The 17,500-nt window shown below is 47.3% G+C and overlaps 3 protein-coding genes across 6 annotated transcripts in view; 1 reads left to right on the top strand and 2 right to left on the bottom strand.

Annotated features, from left to right (window-relative positions):
• The first annotated feature begins 2,348 nt into the window (after positions 1-2,348).
• entpd6 (ectonucleoside triphosphate diphosphohydrolase 6) lies at positions 2,349-9,512 on the top strand. Its single transcript, XM_055024626.1, has 14 exons — positions 2,349-2,673; positions 3,068-3,303; positions 3,407-3,483; positions 3,557-3,700; positions 3,812-3,887; positions 4,525-4,560; positions 4,811-4,899; positions 4,983-5,062; positions 6,453-6,517; positions 6,750-6,851; positions 6,934-7,074; positions 8,406-8,462; positions 8,759-8,865; positions 8,941-9,512. Exons 1-14 carry the CDS (start codon positions 2,468-2,470, stop codon positions 9,022-9,024), a joined length of 1,500 nt encoding a protein of 499 aa, XP_054880601.1. The 5' UTR covers positions 2,349-2,467; the 3' UTR covers positions 9,025-9,512.
• On the bottom strand, positions 9,501-15,532 carry LOC129355074 (barrier-to-autointegration factor A-like). 4 transcript variants are annotated; one of them, XM_055024631.1, is made up of 3 exons: positions 15,442-15,532; positions 10,530-10,656; positions 9,501-10,371 (listed from the first exon to the last, which is right to left on the bottom strand). In XM_055024631.1, exons 2-3 carry the CDS (start codon positions 10,653-10,655, stop codon positions 10,225-10,227), a joined length of 273 nt encoding a protein of 90 aa, XP_054880606.1. In that variant the 5' UTR covers position 10,656; positions 15,442-15,532; the 3' UTR covers positions 9,501-10,224. The 4 variants fall into 4 exon arrangements, with proteins under 4 accessions (XP_054880606.1, XP_054880605.1, XP_054880608.1 ...); XM_055024630.1 differs by having other exon boundaries at positions 10,530-10,660; positions 15,442-15,528; XM_055024633.1 differs by lacking the exon at positions 15,442-15,532 and adding an exon at positions 11,762-13,187.
• abhd12 (abhydrolase domain containing 12, lysophospholipase) overlaps positions 15,442-17,500 on the bottom strand; it is a 22,030-nt gene continuing 19,971 nt past the window's right edge. The window contains 2 exon segments of the mRNA XM_055024634.1: positions 15,442-15,538; positions 15,610-15,737. Of these exon segments, the coding sequence (XP_054880609.1) occupies positions 15,502-15,538; positions 15,610-15,737 (165 nt within the window). The 3' untranslated portion in view covers positions 15,442-15,501.

Genomic DNA, 17,500 nt, shown 5'->3' on the forward strand with positions numbered 1-17,500 from the left:
AAATACTAAACTCAATTAAATAATATAAAATTGTGAACAAGACATTTTGAATTGTAACATTTTTTTAAACAAAAAAATTTTTTAGCTTCATTTTTTAAAAAATTGAAATCACAAATTTTTTTCTCCTGACTTAAAAAAATGATTTGCAAAACAAACTTCTTTGCACATGTCAGAAATCTTTGTTTGCGATTCTCACATGACATCTGGGCAGAGCCTGGAATCAAACCAAAGATTTCTGATGTGTGCAAATAAAAGTTTATGTTTGCCCGTTCACTGATGACAGAAGCAGTTTGATTGATTATTACATACATTATATCAATCATGGTAATTCAGGATGAATTCTTTCTATTTCTAAATGAAATAGAAATGGAATAGAATAGAAATGTTGGACTTTTATTTACCTAACACTAGAATAAATGCAATGTGCATCATGCTCCAAAGAAAATGAGAAAGTTGGACACATATCCATGATGGAGATGATTCTGGTTTTGGACAAGCGATGTGCCCCTATTGCATAAGACACCTGGCTGCCTCACCTGCAGCCTCACCTGCTGCCTCACCTGCTGCCTCACCTGCTGCGTCACCTGCAGCCTCACCTGCTGCGTCACCTGCAGCCTCACCTGCTGCGTCACCTGCTGCCTCACCTGCTGCCTCACCTGCTGCCTCACCTGCAGCCTCACCTGCTGCGTCACCTGCTGCCTCACCTGCTGCCTCACCTGCTGCGTCACCTGCTGCCTCACCTGCTGCCTCACCTGCTGCCTCACCTGCTGCATCACCTGCTGCCTCACCTGAAGCCTCACCTGCAGCCTCACCTGGCTGCCTCACCTGCTGCGTCACCTGCTGCCTCACCTGCTGCGTCACCTGCTGCCTCACCTGCTGCCTCACCTGCTGCCTCACCTGCTGCCTCACCTGCTGCCTCACCTGCTGCCTCACCTGCTGCATCACCTGCTGCCTCACCTGAAGCCTCACCTGCAGCCTCACCTGCTGCCTCACCTGCTGCATCACCTGCTGCCTCACCTGCAGCCTCCTCCCGCTCAGCAGATCTTAGAGAAAGGCGGACTCAGAGAGCGCCCTATATTTTCCTCTGCCTGTCTTGTTATATTTCATTACTTCTCTACTGAAGCCGCCACTCCGTGGTGAAGGAAAAACGATACAACGTTCAACGTTTTCCGTTTCTGACAGTAGCAAGCCGACTCCAGCTTTGGCACCAAAATTATCTTTTTTAATTCACCAAAAACTGTTCTGTAATCTCTGGATGTTTGCTAGCTTGAGCTCCGCAGTTAACCGCCTTATCTCACTGTGCGACAGGCAAGTGCGTCGTGGGTCACGGGCAAAAGGTCAAAGGTAACAATGTGACCGGAGGGCTTGCAAAATAATAATAATTATTATTATTATTATTATAACAATTGTAGTACATGTGTCAGAAATTAAAAAAAAAGTCCAAAAGGGCACTTGGGGTCATGGAGCAAAAGAGGCAGGTGCTCAGCCCCCCCCCCCTGACAGTAGCAAGCCGACTCCAGCTTTGGCACCAAAAATTATCTTTTTGAAAAATTACCCCCCCCCCCCTCTTACCTGATCTGAACCTTAACAAACATAAACATGCAGTGAATAAATCAATTTTCAATCAGCTCTTAATAATAATAAACACGTTTTATTATTCTAAAACACAGTAACCTCATGGTGGTCAAGGGTTAAATCAATTCTTTGTTCTGTCCCAATTATCGATTTATTCCAGTTTGATTATCAGGCTCCAGACAGCCAGGACTGAGTGAGGTCACCGCTTCCTCACACAGCCAGCAGGAAAGTGACCCGCTTTCATACCTGATGACGTCACGCCCACATGGACACGCCCACCACCAGGTATCAAAGCCTCTGCTGCTGTCATATCAATAATTAGTTATTTCATTCATATGGCTCTTATAGAGCCTCAGTGAAAACACTGATTGAAAATCGATTTATTTATTGCATGTTTATGTTTGTTATGGTTGAGATGGAAACTGAACATGAAAACCATTCAGACTAGAAAACAGATTAAATCAAAACTGACAGATGATTTATTACCCGCGATAATAACTCAGAAATAATTCAAATTGGGGTTTATTTTAATTTCTTTCCTTCTTACGGAAAGTTTCTGTTGATATCAGGTTTTTAGTTCCTTTCTATCCTGAAGAAAAAGATTTTAAATATTTAGATTTTTCACAGAGAGACATTAACATTCATGGAAAAACCTTTTATTAAAGCAGAAACCTGTCAGAGAGGCTCCCAGTTTGAATTATGCCGCATAACTGATCAGCAGATTATCGCGAGAGAACGCAAAAAAGAAAACGCGCATGTCCCCTGCAGGCCTCCGTAGCTGCTGGCTGTCACAGCCTCCATGTTTTATTTGGAATCATGTTTATTCATAAATAGAAATTTATATTTCACAGGAAACACATGTGTAAATTAAATCTATAATTTATAACGACGTATGACCGGCCACGTCACCGAGCGTGGCCTGACGTCATCAGTGCGCGCCGGTTGTAAACAGAGGAATGTAGTTTATCCGGAACTTGGCCGGGTCGGTACCGGTAGGTCCTGCTGGAGTCCAGCTGACCCGGTTCGGTACGCCATCATTGTCACAACCGAATCGGAACCTGGGCTCGAATTCAGCCAGCTGCTTCCCTTCGGAACCAGGTGAGTTCTGCTTCCCTCTTTCTGAGGTTCTGCTCCCTGACCCGGTTCGGTTCATCGTAAAGCTTCAGGTTCGGTTCCGCCTCCGGGCTGTTCTCACCAGGTGAACTGGACCAACGGAACCGGGCTCAGAACCAGCTGGTAACCATAAAGGTTCTGGTTCTGGACCAAACAGATCAGATAAACTGAGCAGAACCTCGTGAGGACATCTGGACCCAGAACCGGGTCAGATGAAACTACAGCAGAACTTTTCAGATTCCGGACCGGTTCCATTCTGGTGGTTCTGACCCACAACCTGGAGCTGAACCAGAACTGGGTCATCAGACTGTTTAAGCTGGTCCTGAGCAGAACCGTCTAGAACGGTTCTGCGCTTGCTGAAGGTTCTGTGTGGTTCCAGGATGAGATCCAAGATGGCCGCCCTGTTCGTCCTCCTGGTTCTGGTTCTGCTCCTCCTCCTCCAGCGGTTCTCCTCTTCCTCCTACCGGCCGCCGCCGCACCGACCCGCCTCACACAGAACTGGACCGGACCGTCCCGGTTCCTCTGAAGGAGACGGACTCCAGTACGGAGTCATGTTTGATGCTGGGAGCACTGGGACCAGAGTCCACGTGTTCCGGTTCCAGATGGAGAACCCAGGTACCGGGTTCTGGTCGTTCTGAAGGTTCTAACCGCTGTTAACTGGGACAAACTGAGGTTCTGGTTCTGGTCGTGCTAAACTGGGTTTGTTCCCCCTCCTCAGGGTTTCCTAGTCTGGACCGGGAGACGTTCCGGGCCATAGAACCGGGCCTGTCCGCGTACGCCGACGATCCACAGAAGGTCAGAGGGAAAACCGGGTCAACCCGGGTCCGGTTCTGGTTCTGATCGATGACGCGTCGTCTCGTCTCTGCAGTGCTCCGCCGGCATCGTGGTGCTGTTGGACCTGGCTCGGTCCGTCGTCCCCCCGTCCCAGTGGACCAGAACCCCCGTGGTTCTGAAGGCCACGGCCGGCCTGAGGCTGCTGCCTGGTGACAAGGCCGAGCAGCTGCTGGACCGGGTGAGGTTCTGACCCGGTTCTGTTTGACCCGGAAGCCTTGGTTGGGAGGTTCTGGTAGAACCATGCAAGTTCTGTCTGGTTCGGTTCTGACCCAGTTCTCTCGTTGTCCAGGTGAGGGCGCTGTTCCAGGAGTCTCCCTTCCTGTCCACAGAGGACAGCGTGTCCATCATGGACGGAACCGACGAAGGTATGTCTGCACCAGAACCGGGTCGGATCAGCTGGTTCTGGAGAACCTGTCCAGGTTCTCAGGAACCGGGTCAGCAGGTGGGAAATGGGTTCTGGTCCATCAGAACATTCACCGAACAGAACAGAACCAGCAGGTCCCTCCATCGGGTCGCTGTCGTAGCCTTTCAGCCGTGACCTTTGACCCTGCTGCACCTTCTGTAAACCCTGATCCGTCTCCAAGCAACACGACCCGACCCAACTGGGTCAGTCAGGTTCTATCAGAACCTCAGCCTGATGATCTGGACTTCAGATTAGACCGGGTCTGGGATCCAGAGCAGATCCGTTAGCGGACCGGACCGAACATCGTTTATTAGGAGGCCCTGGTGATCTGGGCCGGTACCGGTGGTACCGGTGCTGGAGGAGCTATGTGATCCCAGACAAACGGACGGTGAACCCTGTTCTGAACCCGGTTCTGACCCACATGGACTGCTTATGAACACCTTTAAAAGGATTAGGTTCTGGAGAACCGGCCCGGTTCCAGAACCTGGGATTCCTGGGTTAGGTTCTGAACCAGGAGGTTGGAACGTCCAGAACCACCCGAACCTGGAGGAATGGTTCTGGTGATGTTTCAGAACCTGACCCGGTTCTTCTCTCCTCAGGGATCTCAGCCTGGATCACCATCAACTTCCTGACAGGTGAGCAAAAACAGAAAGTTCTGATCCAACACATCCAACGACCGGTGGTTCTGAAGAACCGGGCCGGTCGGTCCAGATCGGTTCTGTTCTCTGGAGGGGAGCAGGTAGAACCTGTCTTAAACCAGTTCTGGACCAGCAGAGAACCAGGCCAGAGGTCCTGTTGGTGCCTTCACTTACCTGGGTGACATGGGATCTGGAGCTCTGAACCCGGTTCTGGCCCGGTTCTGTTAAAGCTGTGCTCTGGTTCCAGGCGGGCTGCAGGGTCTGGACCGGCCCACCGTTGGGATGTTGGACCTCGGCGGCGGTTCGACCCAGATCACCTTCAGCCCCCGCCATGAGGTGAGGACGGTTCTGATCACAGGCCAGGTGGTCTCCAACCCGGACCAGAACCAGAACCAGAATCTGTTCTCTCTTCATTACAGAAAACCATCCAGACATCGCCGATTAATGACATCAGATCCTTCCAGATGTTCAATCGTACACACACCGTCTACACACACAGGTACACACACACAGGTACACACACACCGTCTACACACACAGGTACACACACACAATGTCTACACACACAGGTACACACACACTGTCTACACACAAAGGTACACACACACAATGTCTACACACACCGGTACACACACACCGTCTACACACACAGGTACACACACACAATGTCTACACACACAGGTACACACACACTGTCTACACACAAAGGTACACACACACAATGTCTACACACACAGGTACACACACACTGTCTACACACAAAGGTACACACACAATGTCTACACACACAGGTACACACACACTGTCTACACACAAAGGTACACACACAATGTCTACACACACAGGTACACACACACCGTCTACACACACAGGTACACACACACACACAGGTACACACACACTGTCTACACACACAGGTACACACACACACTGTCTACACACACAGGTACACACACACAGTACACACACACTGTCTACACACACAGGTACATACACACACTGTCTACACACACAGGTACACACACTGTCTACACACACAGGTACACACACACTGTCTACACACACAGGTACACACACACCATCTACACACACGGGTACACACACACTGTCTATACACACAGGTACACACACACACAGGTACACACACACACCGTCTACACACACAGGTACACACACACACTGTCTACACACAGAGGTACACACACACACAGGTACACACACCGTCTACACACACAGGTACACACACACCATCTACACACAGGTACACACACACACTGTCTACACACAGAGGTACACACACACAGGTACACACACACACAAGTACACACACACACAGGTACACACACACACTGTCTACACACAGAGGTACACACACAGAGGTACACACACAGGTACACACACACACCATCTACACACAGGTACACACACACACCATCTACACACACAGGTACACACACACACTGTCTACACACAGAGGTACACACACACAGGTACACGCACACACAAGTACACACACACACAGGTACACACACACACCATCTACACACAGGTACACACACACACCATCTACACACAGGTACACACACACACCATCTACACACAGGTACACACACACACTGTCTACACACAGAGGTACACACACACACAGGTACACACACACACAGGTACACACACCACAGGTACACACACAGGTACACACACCGTCTACACACACACAGGTACACACACACACCATCTACACACACAGGTACACACACACACTGTCCACACACAGAGGTACACACACACACAGGTACACACACACAAGTACACACACACACAGGTACACACACAGGTACACACACCGTCTACCTGGACCCGTCGGTCAGTGACTTCCTGTCTGTCTGCAGCTATCTGGGTTTGGGTCTCTTGTCGGCTCGGCTCGCTGTCCTTGGAGGCGTGGACGTTCCCCCCTGTAAGTATTTGACCTTTGACCTGGACTTAAGTCATGAGTCATTTTTGGGTCCGTTTCTGGTTCTGTAAACTGGGTGTGTGAAATGACCCATGTTGAACTAAAATCTGGTTCTGTGTGTTTCCTGTCTGACTTCCTGTGGCTAGCTGTGTTTTCAGGCTGGAACAGGAAACAGGAAGTGCCTGGCATTGCTTCCTGTAGCTAAAGGCTAGCATGTGTTTCTGTGTTCCTGCAGCAGGGGGCAGCACTGAGCGGGTCAGCCCCTGCCTTGCTCCAGGGTTCTCGGGCAACTGGGAGCACGCTGACGTCGTCTACACCCTGAAGGGCCAGAAGGAAGGTGGAGGCATCTGACTGGTCTGTGACATTTCCCAGCTTGCGACAGGTAGGAACTGTCTGGTTCTGTCTGTCTGCGTTTCCAGGGGAGCCAGTTTACGAGGCGTGCCTGAACAAAGTCCAGAAGGTTCTGTACAGGAAGCTGAGCGCGGCGCCTGAGGCGGCGGACGTCGACTTCTACGCCTTCTCCTTCTACTACGACCGCGCCGTCGACCTTCAGGCCATCGGTACGGAGAGCAGCTGCAGCTCCGGCTCGGCTAGTGATGTCTGCTAATCAAACTAGATTTAGATGTAACTGTCTGTTGTTGCCATAATGTCCTGGTGAGGTTTGAAGAGTCCAGAGCAGCGGATGGAACAGAAATCAGTTATTAGAAATCAATAACTGTTTGGATTATTGATTCTCAGTTTGCAGTGATGGATCTGATTTAGTGTTGGCTTCCATATGGTTTCTGAGCAGTTAGCTAGCATTAGCATCCATCGCTACATTTTGGTTAGCTAGCAGGGCAACTGGTAAAACTTTATCATTATTTATATAAACATATATAATGAACTTGATTAAGGAATCATAATGTTTACATTATGAATTCACAGTAAACACATAAAGGCCAACAGAACGAAAACAACAGACACTTCAATACAGCAGGACTTTAGTGCTGCTGTATTTACATGAAAAAACATGAAGAAAAACTAAGAAATAAAACAGGGAGGGACATTAAAGTCTGAAAGTTTTCAAAAAAGATCAACTTCAAAGCATTTTTCTACTTCACCAAACAAACATGAATTCGTCCACTGTATAAAATTAGGTATAGTAGTTTATGGATGGCTAATAAAACATTGTTTATATAATAATCAATGATCTGATCATTGATTAAACAGTGACTGCAGATCTTTACAGAAACATCAAACAATTTCACATGTGAAAAACAGATTATCTAAATATTTAGTTGCTTTTTTTACAGTTCACATTTATCCAAATCTAGGAAATCATTAGTTGGATAAATTTTGTTTAGAATTTTACATTGCATTTCCTTTATTTTGGAAAATTGAAATATTTCAATCTAATCTTTTTAATTTGTTCCTAGTTAAAGTCTCTGAGGATCTACAGTAACTGGAAAAGCAGCTTCTCATAAACTTATTATTGCATTTGACAAAATGCAATAATATTAATTAATAATATTAAACTCTGTTGATACCAGATAAGCGATTTGATATTTTCTGGATATATTTGAAAAGCAGTACAGCAGCAACAGGCTGAATGGTTAAACTGGCTGCTGATTGGTTGACAACGAACGCGGCTGCTTCTGCCCAATCAGCTTCCAGGATTAAAACTCTTCAGAATCAGTAGGATCGTTTTACCTGGTTACAGGATGCTGCGCTCTGATTGGTCAGGACAACAGACAGCAGGCGCAGATCCTTGGTGGTGCACAGAGGTCAGAGGTCAGGCTGGAGAGGACCCGACCTCCTGTGTTTACTGCAGATCCAGGATGAGACGGGTTCTGGTTCTGTTTGGATCAGAACCTCAGTGCTGGTTTCTCACGTTGTGGTTCTGGTTCTGCAGATGAGGCGGCGGGTGGAACCATCAGAGTGTCGGACTACGGCCAGGCTGCGGAGAGAGGTGAGAGGGCGCCCTCTGGCGGCAGCTTCCACTCCCTGCTGCTAACTTCATCTCAATTAGGAGTCGGGTCCAGCAGAACCAGAACCTGGAGGTTCTTCCAGATCAAATTTTTACAGAATGTTAAACATTTTTATTAAAATGTTGCCAAACCTTTTTATATCAAATGTAAAAACATTTTTATCTGTTATTAAATACAGAAACACCAAGTGAATTTGTTAAAATACATCACTCATATAAAAAGCCTCCAGGAAGTCATGTGACCCACTGCCTGTCTCTGATTGGTCGGCTGTCTGCAGTGTGCCGCGGCCCGCCGGACCTCCAGAACCCGTTCCTGTGTCTGGACCTGGTCTACATCTCGGTGCTGCTGCAGGAGCTTGGCTTCCCGGCCCACAAGCAGCTCAGGGTGAGTCTGGACCGCCAGAACCGTCTGACTCGGTTCTGACCCGGAACCGATCTGTCCTGTGCTCTGGTTCTGCAGCTGGCCCGCACCGTCCGCCAGGTGGAGGCCAGCTGGGCCCTCGGCGCCATCTTCCAACACCTGGAGGCCCTCAGGAGACGCTGATGCTTTTATTCTGAAGGGCTCCACACAACATCCTGTTCTGATCCAGGCGACCTCTGACCTGCAGCTGGATTGTCAAGATGCCATGGAGACCTACAAAAGCTGTGACCTATAAACCTTACTTTCTGGGTTGGTTCTGGACCAGAACCGCTGAGCGGTACTGACAGGTCCAGGTCCGGTTCTGAACGGTACTAATTGGACCAGGGGTGCACTCCTGGTCCTTGAGGGTCGGTGCCCTACAACTCTTGGACGTTTCTCTGGTCCAACACACTTGAATCAAAATGCTGAATCACCTCCCAAGTCCGGTCCGGTCCGGTCCGGTTCTGCTATTGACCTCATTATTTGACCTCATTATTTGACTCAGGTGTGTTGAAGTAGAGATGCATCTAAAAGTTGCAGGAGACCTTCAGACCTGAAGTTGCCCATCCCTGAATTGGACTCTTGGACTGGTTCTTTTGGGTTTTCTTTGTGAATAAAGCTGTGAACTTTGACCCCAGCTGCAGTCTGTTTAGTTTCTCACTGAAGTTTAGATCTGATTTATTGGTAAATATTGATCAGATCGTCATCGGGACATTTTAACGTCACGTTGACTCTGATGGAGTTAGCTTAGCTTTATTGCTAAGCTAACATTTTGTTGCTAGCATTAATGCTAGCGTAGCTCCCTGTTGCCAGACAAACCAGCCCGTGAGGACGGGACTGGGAGACCCCTGATCTAGAAGGTTCTGGGACCGAAGGAGTAGCTCCAGAACCTTCAGTCCGTTCTGAAACATTGGACCAGAACTCTGATCCAAGCCCGTCTAGGATCCCCTCACCTGCAGCTCAGACGAACCTTCATCAGGAATCAGACAAACATCTGGGCAAAGAGATTTAATGACAAACTTTTACAGAATAAGGAGGAAAATATCTGGCAGCTCAGAACAGCAACGCAGAGCGGGAACAGTAGAGGCCTCTATGTGGTGAGAGGGGCCTCAGTGTGGTGGGCGGGGCCTCTGTGTGGTGGGAGGGCCTCTGTGTGGTGGGCGGGGCCTATGTGATGGGCGGGGCCTCTGTGTGGTGGGCGGGGCCTATGTGTGGTGGAGGGGCCTCTGTGTGGTGGGCGGGGCCTCTGTGTGGTGGGAGGGGCCTCTGTGTGGTGGGAGGGGCCTCCGTGGTGGGCGGGGCCTCCGTGGTGGGCGGGGCCTCCGTGTGGTGGGCGGGGCGTCTTCACAGGAAGGCGTCGCACCACTCCTTCAGGCACTGGGCGCAGTCTTCAGCCTGCTTGCTACTGGCTGCGGTGACGTCCTTCAGCCAATAGCAGAACAGCTCTGAGTCTTTCCTCAGCAGCAGGAACTGACCCAGAACCACGTAGGCCTGGAAACAGAACCAGGTCAGAAGTTCAGCTCAGGGCTGACCCATTTCTGATCCCTGCAGACACTGATGGTTCAGAACCAGAACTAGGGGTCAAACTGGGTCAAGTAGTGAATGCACAGTGCCTTTTTAAGCGGGTCGGTGGTTCTGTCGGGTTCTACCTTATCGTAGCCCTGCTCCATCAGGCTGTGGCCCAGTCTGTCTCCGATCCCGGCCAGCGCCGTGACCGGTTTGTCCGCCATCGGCTCCGATACAAAGTTGCGGTGTTTCTGAGACGTCGTCGACATCCTGACTGAAACAAGATGGCCGTCAGCAGAACCAGAACCAGTCTGGTCCGCACTACACAGAAGGTTCACAGTTCTGATTCAGATTGATTCATTCTGGCTGCTGCAGGATTAGATTCCAATTATTTCAGTTTTCACATTCGTCTCAGCACAGAGCGGCCATCTTTGATTCAGGTGTAATTATCCTCATTCTTAGCCTCCCTCATCTAATTATTGGATCAAATTTATCTGATTTATTGGTAAATCCTGATCGGATCATCATGGTGGGAACTTTAACTGTCACAATCACTCTGATGCTGTTAGCCTGAATGTAGCTTCAATGCTAGGTCATACCATTAGCTTCAGCGCTAGCTCAGACCGTCAGCTTCAGTGCTAGCTCAGACCATTAGCTTCAGTGCTAGCTCAGACCATTAGCTTCAGTGCTAGCTCAGACCATTAGCTCAGTGCTAGCTCAGACCATTAGCTTCAGTGCTAGCTCAGACCGTTAGTTTCAGTGCTAGCTCAGACCGTCAGCTTCAGTGCTAGCTCAGACCATTAGCTTCAGTGCTAGCTCAGACCGTCAGCTTCAGCGCTAGCTCAGACCGTTAGCTTCAGCGCTAGCTCAGACCGTTAGCTTCAATCGTCTCTCTCTCATGAAGACAGAACGATTCTTCCTCATTAACCTTTGACCTTATTTTCTAGAACTGTAGAAGCTGATGCGTCACAAACATGATGATCTTCTTCCAGAGCTTCATCATACATGACACATGCATGATGAACTTTTACTTGATTTTACAGTGAATTATTTTTTCCTCCACTGATGAAGTTTCTGCTCACTGGATGAACTGAATATCTGCATTCTGGCGTCTGATGATGACGTCATTTAACATATTCAGTGACTGAAGTTCTGATGTTACTTTCAGTACTTGGTACCAAACACTTTCTGGACCGGTACTTTTCACTCGTTTGGGTAAAAATATGTTCCCGTTTTGCTGCTCCGCAGCTCAGAGCAGAACCGGCCGGTTCGGAAACACGAACCGCATGAAAACGACTCCTTACTGCGAAACACGTCAGAAGCAGCTGGGATCACGTGACGCGGAAACGGAGCGGTTCCGAACGGACTGATTCACCTGGACTCAGAATCCCGCTGGAAGTTCGTCCGAACCCGAAACCCAGAACATCTGACAGAGAGGCGCTTTATTCAGCAGGGCGGCTGACGCTCTGCCGCTGACGTCATGACGCAGAGTCACAGCTGCTCTGAGAGGAGATGCGTCACTCCAAGCTTTTGGACCCACGGAACCGTTTGGGTCCAGTATGTAGGTTTGGTTCGGTCCCTGCGGTTCTGGCCGGGTTCTAACCCGGTCTGACCTCTGACCTCATCAAAATCTAATTTACGCTCAGGGTTTGATGAAACGTTTTATTTTTTTTTAACTTAATTTACCAAAACATTCCCAAACCTGGAATGTGCAAATCTGTAACAGTTGGTGTTTGCTGCCCGGTTCTGTTCAGGTTCTGTTCAGGTTCTGTTCAGTTTCGCTGCATTAATGTGATCAGCTGAAATCATCTGCAACATGCAGGCAGTGAAACTCATTAAACACCAAGCACAACTCATAACAGCACAAATAAGGAAGAACGTTTTAGAACAAACAGGCATTGATAGATGATGATTCTATTAATATTTCTCAGCTCTTCACGTTTTAATCAATATTAGAGATTTAAATGAAACTGGGATTCAGAGCAGAGATGTGACAGATGGCGGCTTCAGCTTGAGAATAAAGAATTTCACCAGACAAAATGTTCGATTATAAGATTACAAACAGCTTTATTTTTCTAGAAGAACCAAATGTTATTGTACCTCCAGAAACAGATTCAGGAACTTTAATGTTTGGTTTAATCCACATTATTCCAAAGATATTTGATGGGATTTGTTTCTTTTAGAAAACAAAATGTATTGTTTCTGTGTTCTTTCCACAAAATAAGCATTTATCAAGGTTGCAGATTTGGCCTTATATTAGCCTAAACGTGTTGGATGCCCAACATGGACTGTTCCCAAAGTGTAAAAGCATTCTGTTGGTCATAATGATTGGAAATCGCTCCGTAAGTTCAACTCATTAACCATCTTCCTTTGGCGTCACTGAGAATGTAGATCCCATTTAAACTCAGGATTCAGACAAACGTTCCTGGGAAAACCAGCAGAATGAGACCTCTTCCACTGATAGCCCCGCCCTTCCTCCCAGTGGGCGGAGCCTGAGTGTCTTTCCTCCTGGAGCCCCGGGAGGGGGAACTGGGCTGGGAGGGAAACTGGGCCGGGAGGGGGAACCGGGCCCGGAGGGGGAACCGGGCCGGGAGGGGGAACCGGGCCGGGAGGGGGAACCGGGCCGGGAGGGGGAACTGGGCCGGGAGGGGGAGGGAACCAGGGCCCCAGTTCCGGTCCTCCATATTGGACATGAACATGTCCAACCGTCTGAATCGTTGATCCTTAAATTCTGACAGTCAGAGAACGTTCTCCTGGTTCTGTTCGGGATCAAAGTTATTTCTGTCTCATAAACATCAGAATAATTCATTTTATGTTCCATGTATTCAGCAGCATTGCTGGCGGTTCTGACCCACTGGGTTTCCCTCCAGAATCGACCCAGTATTGGGGATTTATTTGTGAACCGTACATCTGCTCATGTTTATGACCTTATTGGATATTTTTTTGTTTATCTTGTTTGCAGACTGGGCCAGGCGTGGCTCCCAGTTAAACCAGTTAACATTGTTAACTGGTCAGACCTGAACCTCCAGTGATTAAAGTTTCAGTGTCTGTGGAAGTTTTTCAGGACTTTTGTCCTGAAAACATAATAACTTCTCTGGTTAATTATTATTCATCTGGGACATTTATATACGTCACATAAAGATTTTAATGTTCATAAAGCATGTCTCTGTTTTGTGATAGATTCGTTCGTAGCTCCATGGGGATCAGCTGTAAACTCGTTTCTAAAGTTAACTGTTAAAAATTAGCAGCAATAATTTAAACAATTTAATCTATCAGTGAAAAGCCCAAGTTTCATATTTTCACCACGTTATTCAGTTATTTAGTTTCTGAGCTAAATATTCAGCTAGCTCATCTAAACATTAGCATTAACTAGCTAACTAAATTATTAGCAAGTTAAATATTTCAGTATTTGGTTTTCAGCCAAATCAATGAGTTAATAACGTCCCTCATGTCAGTGACCTGCAAACCGGTTCATGTTCAGCAGGGGGATGGAACGATGCTTTCAGGAACAATCCGAAACCTAGATTTTACCCCCCAACTTTAAAACTGTGAAATCAAACTTACAATTGTTCAGATCAGAGTTGATCATAAAGCAAACATTTATTACATTTCTAAAGTGAAAATGACTGAAAGTTTGTCCTCCAGCTCTGATACTTTGACCCATTTTCACCGAGAACCTCGATTCACCACACCGATCAGAACCGCTCAGCTCAACTTTGCTCCTCTCTGTTCCCACTTTTGAAAAAATAAAATAAACTGAACACACCAGGGCGATGTCGCATTTTGTAGTCTGATTTTTCCCAGAATGCATCAGTGCACAGTTTGAATCAGACCCGGCCAGAACCGCTGTTGGTTCCTCTGGAGAAGAACAACTCTCTAGAACCGCCAACATGTTCTGATTGGTCCAGTAGAATAAAATTACTTTCTAAATTAGAACAAAAGTTTGTGGTTCTGCTTAGTTTGACTCCAGAATCTGGGTTCAAACTGAGGTCCAGAACCTCCACTGGTTCTGGACTCATGAACCTGTGAACCTGTCATGAAACCTGACTGGTTCTGTTCAGGTTTTATAAGTTCACTGGAGAGTCCAGCTCTGAGGTCAAACTGGGTCCAGTTTTAAACTGGTACTGGTTCTGTAAAACAGCAGACGGCTTAGAGCCTTCAGAGTCCGTTTGGGACCAAAACAAAACAAGTTCTGAGCTTCAGCATGAAGAACCGTCAGGTCGTCTAAAGGTCAACGCACCAGACCAGTGACGGGACTGCTAGCTAAAAAACTAGCTCGCTAACCCTAGCATCAACCATTAGTTTGGTTGATGCTAAAGCGCTAGGTCAACATGGCGTTTAGCAGAAGCTAAAATGCTAGAAGCTAGTGTAGTTGCTAAATATTCTGATTGAATTCTTGATTTGTTCTTTTGTTTACTTCCTGTTTGCTAAACAGAATTCTGAAAAACCAGAGAAGTGAGGTAACAGAACGATGTCAACCCCTTCAAAATAAGAGCATGAATATACCCATCTAACTGGAAGAATTTTTAGCAGTTGATACGAAAGAGTAAATTAATGAATAATTAATTTAAGGGAAACTAAGTGTGCTAAATGTTTACAAAGTTAGCAAAAAGTCTAAATGCTAAGCTAACATTTAGCTCCACTATTAGTGAATTAGCATAAGCGTGCACACTGCTGGTCAGAACCAGTTAAAGACCGACACCAGTCTACCACCCAGCGCTGGTTCAGGTTAGCTTCTTCATCAGCTAGACGTTCAGGAAGGATGACATCACTTCCTGTTTCCTGCTGCTGTGCAATTGGTACCAGAACCGGACCGGTTTCTTAAATCCTGCGGAACCAGAACTGTTGAGAGGAGAGAATCTCCTGAACGTCTGGAGGTTCTGGAGGAGTGATAAGGTCCGGTTTGACCAGAACCATCCACAGGTCAGTGAAGGAGGCTCAGCTACATAAAACCAGATTTAATTCATATTTCAAGTCAGAAGAGGAAAACAGTTTCCTGCCGACGGTGAGGAGGAGCAAACCACGAAGGTGAGAAATAAATCGTGGTCGCCGTACCGTCAGCCGGAACGTCGGGAATGCTAACAGGAACGCTCAATCCATCAAGACGAGCCGTCGTCACGCCACGGCGGGATGAGCCGCTCCCAGGAAATCACTGGAACCGATCAGAACGGGTCAGAACCAAACAGAACCAGGATCCAGTCAGACCCTCGGATCAGAGCCTACCTGAGGATATTTGGCAGCTCCGGGCTCCTGTAGATGAACTTGTGTCTGAAGGCCAGAGCCGCCGGGAACGCCACAAACTGAACCTTATGGTCACTGAGGCTGCTGGAGCGAGACGCCAGACTGTAGAGCTGCAGGAGACAGAGAACTGTTCAGAGGAACTGTTCTGAGGAACTGTTTACAGGAACTGTTCAGAGGAACTGTTTACAGGAACTGTTCAGAGGAACTGTTCTGAGAAACTGTTTACAGGAACTGTTCAGAGGAACTGTTCTGAGGAACTGTTTACAGGAACTGTTCAGAGGAACTGTTCAGAGGAACTGTTTACAGGAACTGTTCAGAGGAACTGTTCTGAGGAACTGTTCAGAGGAACTGTTCTGAGGAACTGTTTACAGGAACTGTTCAGAGGAACTGTTTACAGGAACTGTTCAGAGGAACTGTTCTGAGAAACTGTTTACAGGAACTGTTCAGAGGAACTGTTCTGAGGAACTGTTTACAGGAACTGTTCAGAGGAACTGTTCAGAGGAACTGTTTACAGGAACTGTTCAGAGGAACTGTTCTGAGGAACTGTTCAGAGGAACTGTTCTGAGGAACTGTTTACAGGAACTGTTCAGAGGAACTGTTTACAGGAACTGTTCAGAGGAACTGTTCTGAGGAACTGTTTACAGGAACTGTTCAGAGGAACTGTTTACAGGAACTGTTCAGAGGAACTGTTCTGAGGAACTGTTTACAGGAACTGTTCAGAGGAACTGTTCTGAGGAACTGTTCAGAGGAACTGTTCTGAGGAACTGTTTACAGGAACTGTTCAGAGGAACTGTTTACAGGAACTGTTCAGAGGAACTGTTCTGAGGAACTGTTTACAGGAACTGTTCAGGAACTGTTCAGAGGAACTGTTTACAGGAACTGTTCAGAGGAACTGTTCTGAGGAACTGTTTACAGGAACTGTTCAGAGGAACTGTTCTGAGGAACTGTTCAGAGGAACTGTTCTGAGGAACTGTTTACAGGAACTGTTCAGAGGAACTGTTTACAGGAACTGTTCAGAGGAACTGTTCTGAGGAACTGTTTACAGGAACTGTTTACAGGAACTGTTCAGAGGAACTGTTCTGAGGAACTGTTTACAGGAACTGTTTACAGGAACTGTTCAGAGGAACTGTTCTGAGGAACTGTTTACAGGTACTGTTCAGAGGAACTGTTCAGAGGAACTGTTTACAGGAACTGTTCAGAGGAACTGTTCTGAGGAACTGTTTACAGGAACTGTTCAGAGGAACTGTTCTGAGGAACTGTTTACAGGAACTGTTCAGAGGAACTGTTCTGAGGAACTGTTTACAGGAACTGTTCAGAGGAACTGTTCTGAGGAACTGTTTACAGGAACTGTTCAGAGGAACTGTTCTGAGGAACTGTTCAGAGGAACTGTTCTGAGGAACTGTTTACAGGAACTGTTCAGAGGAACTGTTTACAGGAACTGTTCAGAGGAACTGTTTACAGGAACTGTTCAGAGGAACTGTTTACAGGAACTGTTCAGAGGAACTGTTTACAGGAACTGTTCAGAGGAACTGTTCTGAGAAACTGTTTACAGGAACTGTTCAGAGGAACTGTTCTGAGGAACTGTTTACAGGAACTGTTCAGAGGAACTGTTCAGAGGAACTGTTTACAGGAACTGTTCAGAGGAACTGTTCTGAGGAACTGTTCAGAGGAACTGTTCTGAGGAACTGTTTACAGGAACTGTTCAGAGGAACTGTTTACAGGAACTGTTCAGAGGAAACTGTTCTGAGGAACTGTTTACAGGAACTGTTCAGAGGAACTGTTTACAGGAACTGTTCAGAGGAACTGTTCTGAGGAACTGTTTACAGGAACTGTTCAGAGGAACTGTTCTGAGGAACTGTTCAGAGGAACTGTT

The sequence above is a fragment of the Poeciliopsis prolifica genome, unplaced genomic scaffold, assembly GCF_027474105.1.
Source record: "Poeciliopsis prolifica strain line A6 unplaced genomic scaffold, Auburn_PproV2 SCAFFOLD124, whole genome shotgun sequence".
Taxonomy (NCBI): Eukaryota; Metazoa; Chordata; class Actinopteri; order Cyprinodontiformes; family Poeciliidae; genus Poeciliopsis; species Poeciliopsis prolifica.

What these genes read in the sequence shown, in the direction of transcription:
- entpd6 (XM_055024626.1), top strand. Translation starts at nt 2,468, where the DNA reads ATGACCGGCCACGTCACCGAGCGTGGCCTGACGTCATCAGTGCGCGCC. An exon ending in CACCATCAACTTCCTGACAG is followed by an intron (nt 4,561 to 4,810) that starts GTGAGCAAAAAC and finishes CTCTGGTTCCAG; the next exon opens with GCGGGCTGCAGGGTCTGGAC. An exon ending in CCTGAAGGGCCAGAAGGAAG is followed by an intron (nt 6,852 to 6,933) that starts GTGGAGGCATCT and finishes CTGCGTTTCCAG; the next exon opens with GGGAGCCAGTTTACGAGGCG.
- LOC129355074 (XM_055024631.1), bottom strand. Translation starts at nt 10,655, where the DNA reads ATGTCGACGACGTCTCAGAAACACCGCAACTTTGTATCGGAGCCGATG. An exon ending in TGGAGCAGGGCTACGATAAG is followed by an intron (nt 10,372 to 10,529) that starts GTAGAACCCGAC and finishes TTCTGTTTCCAG; the next exon opens with GCCTACGTGGTTCTGGGTCA.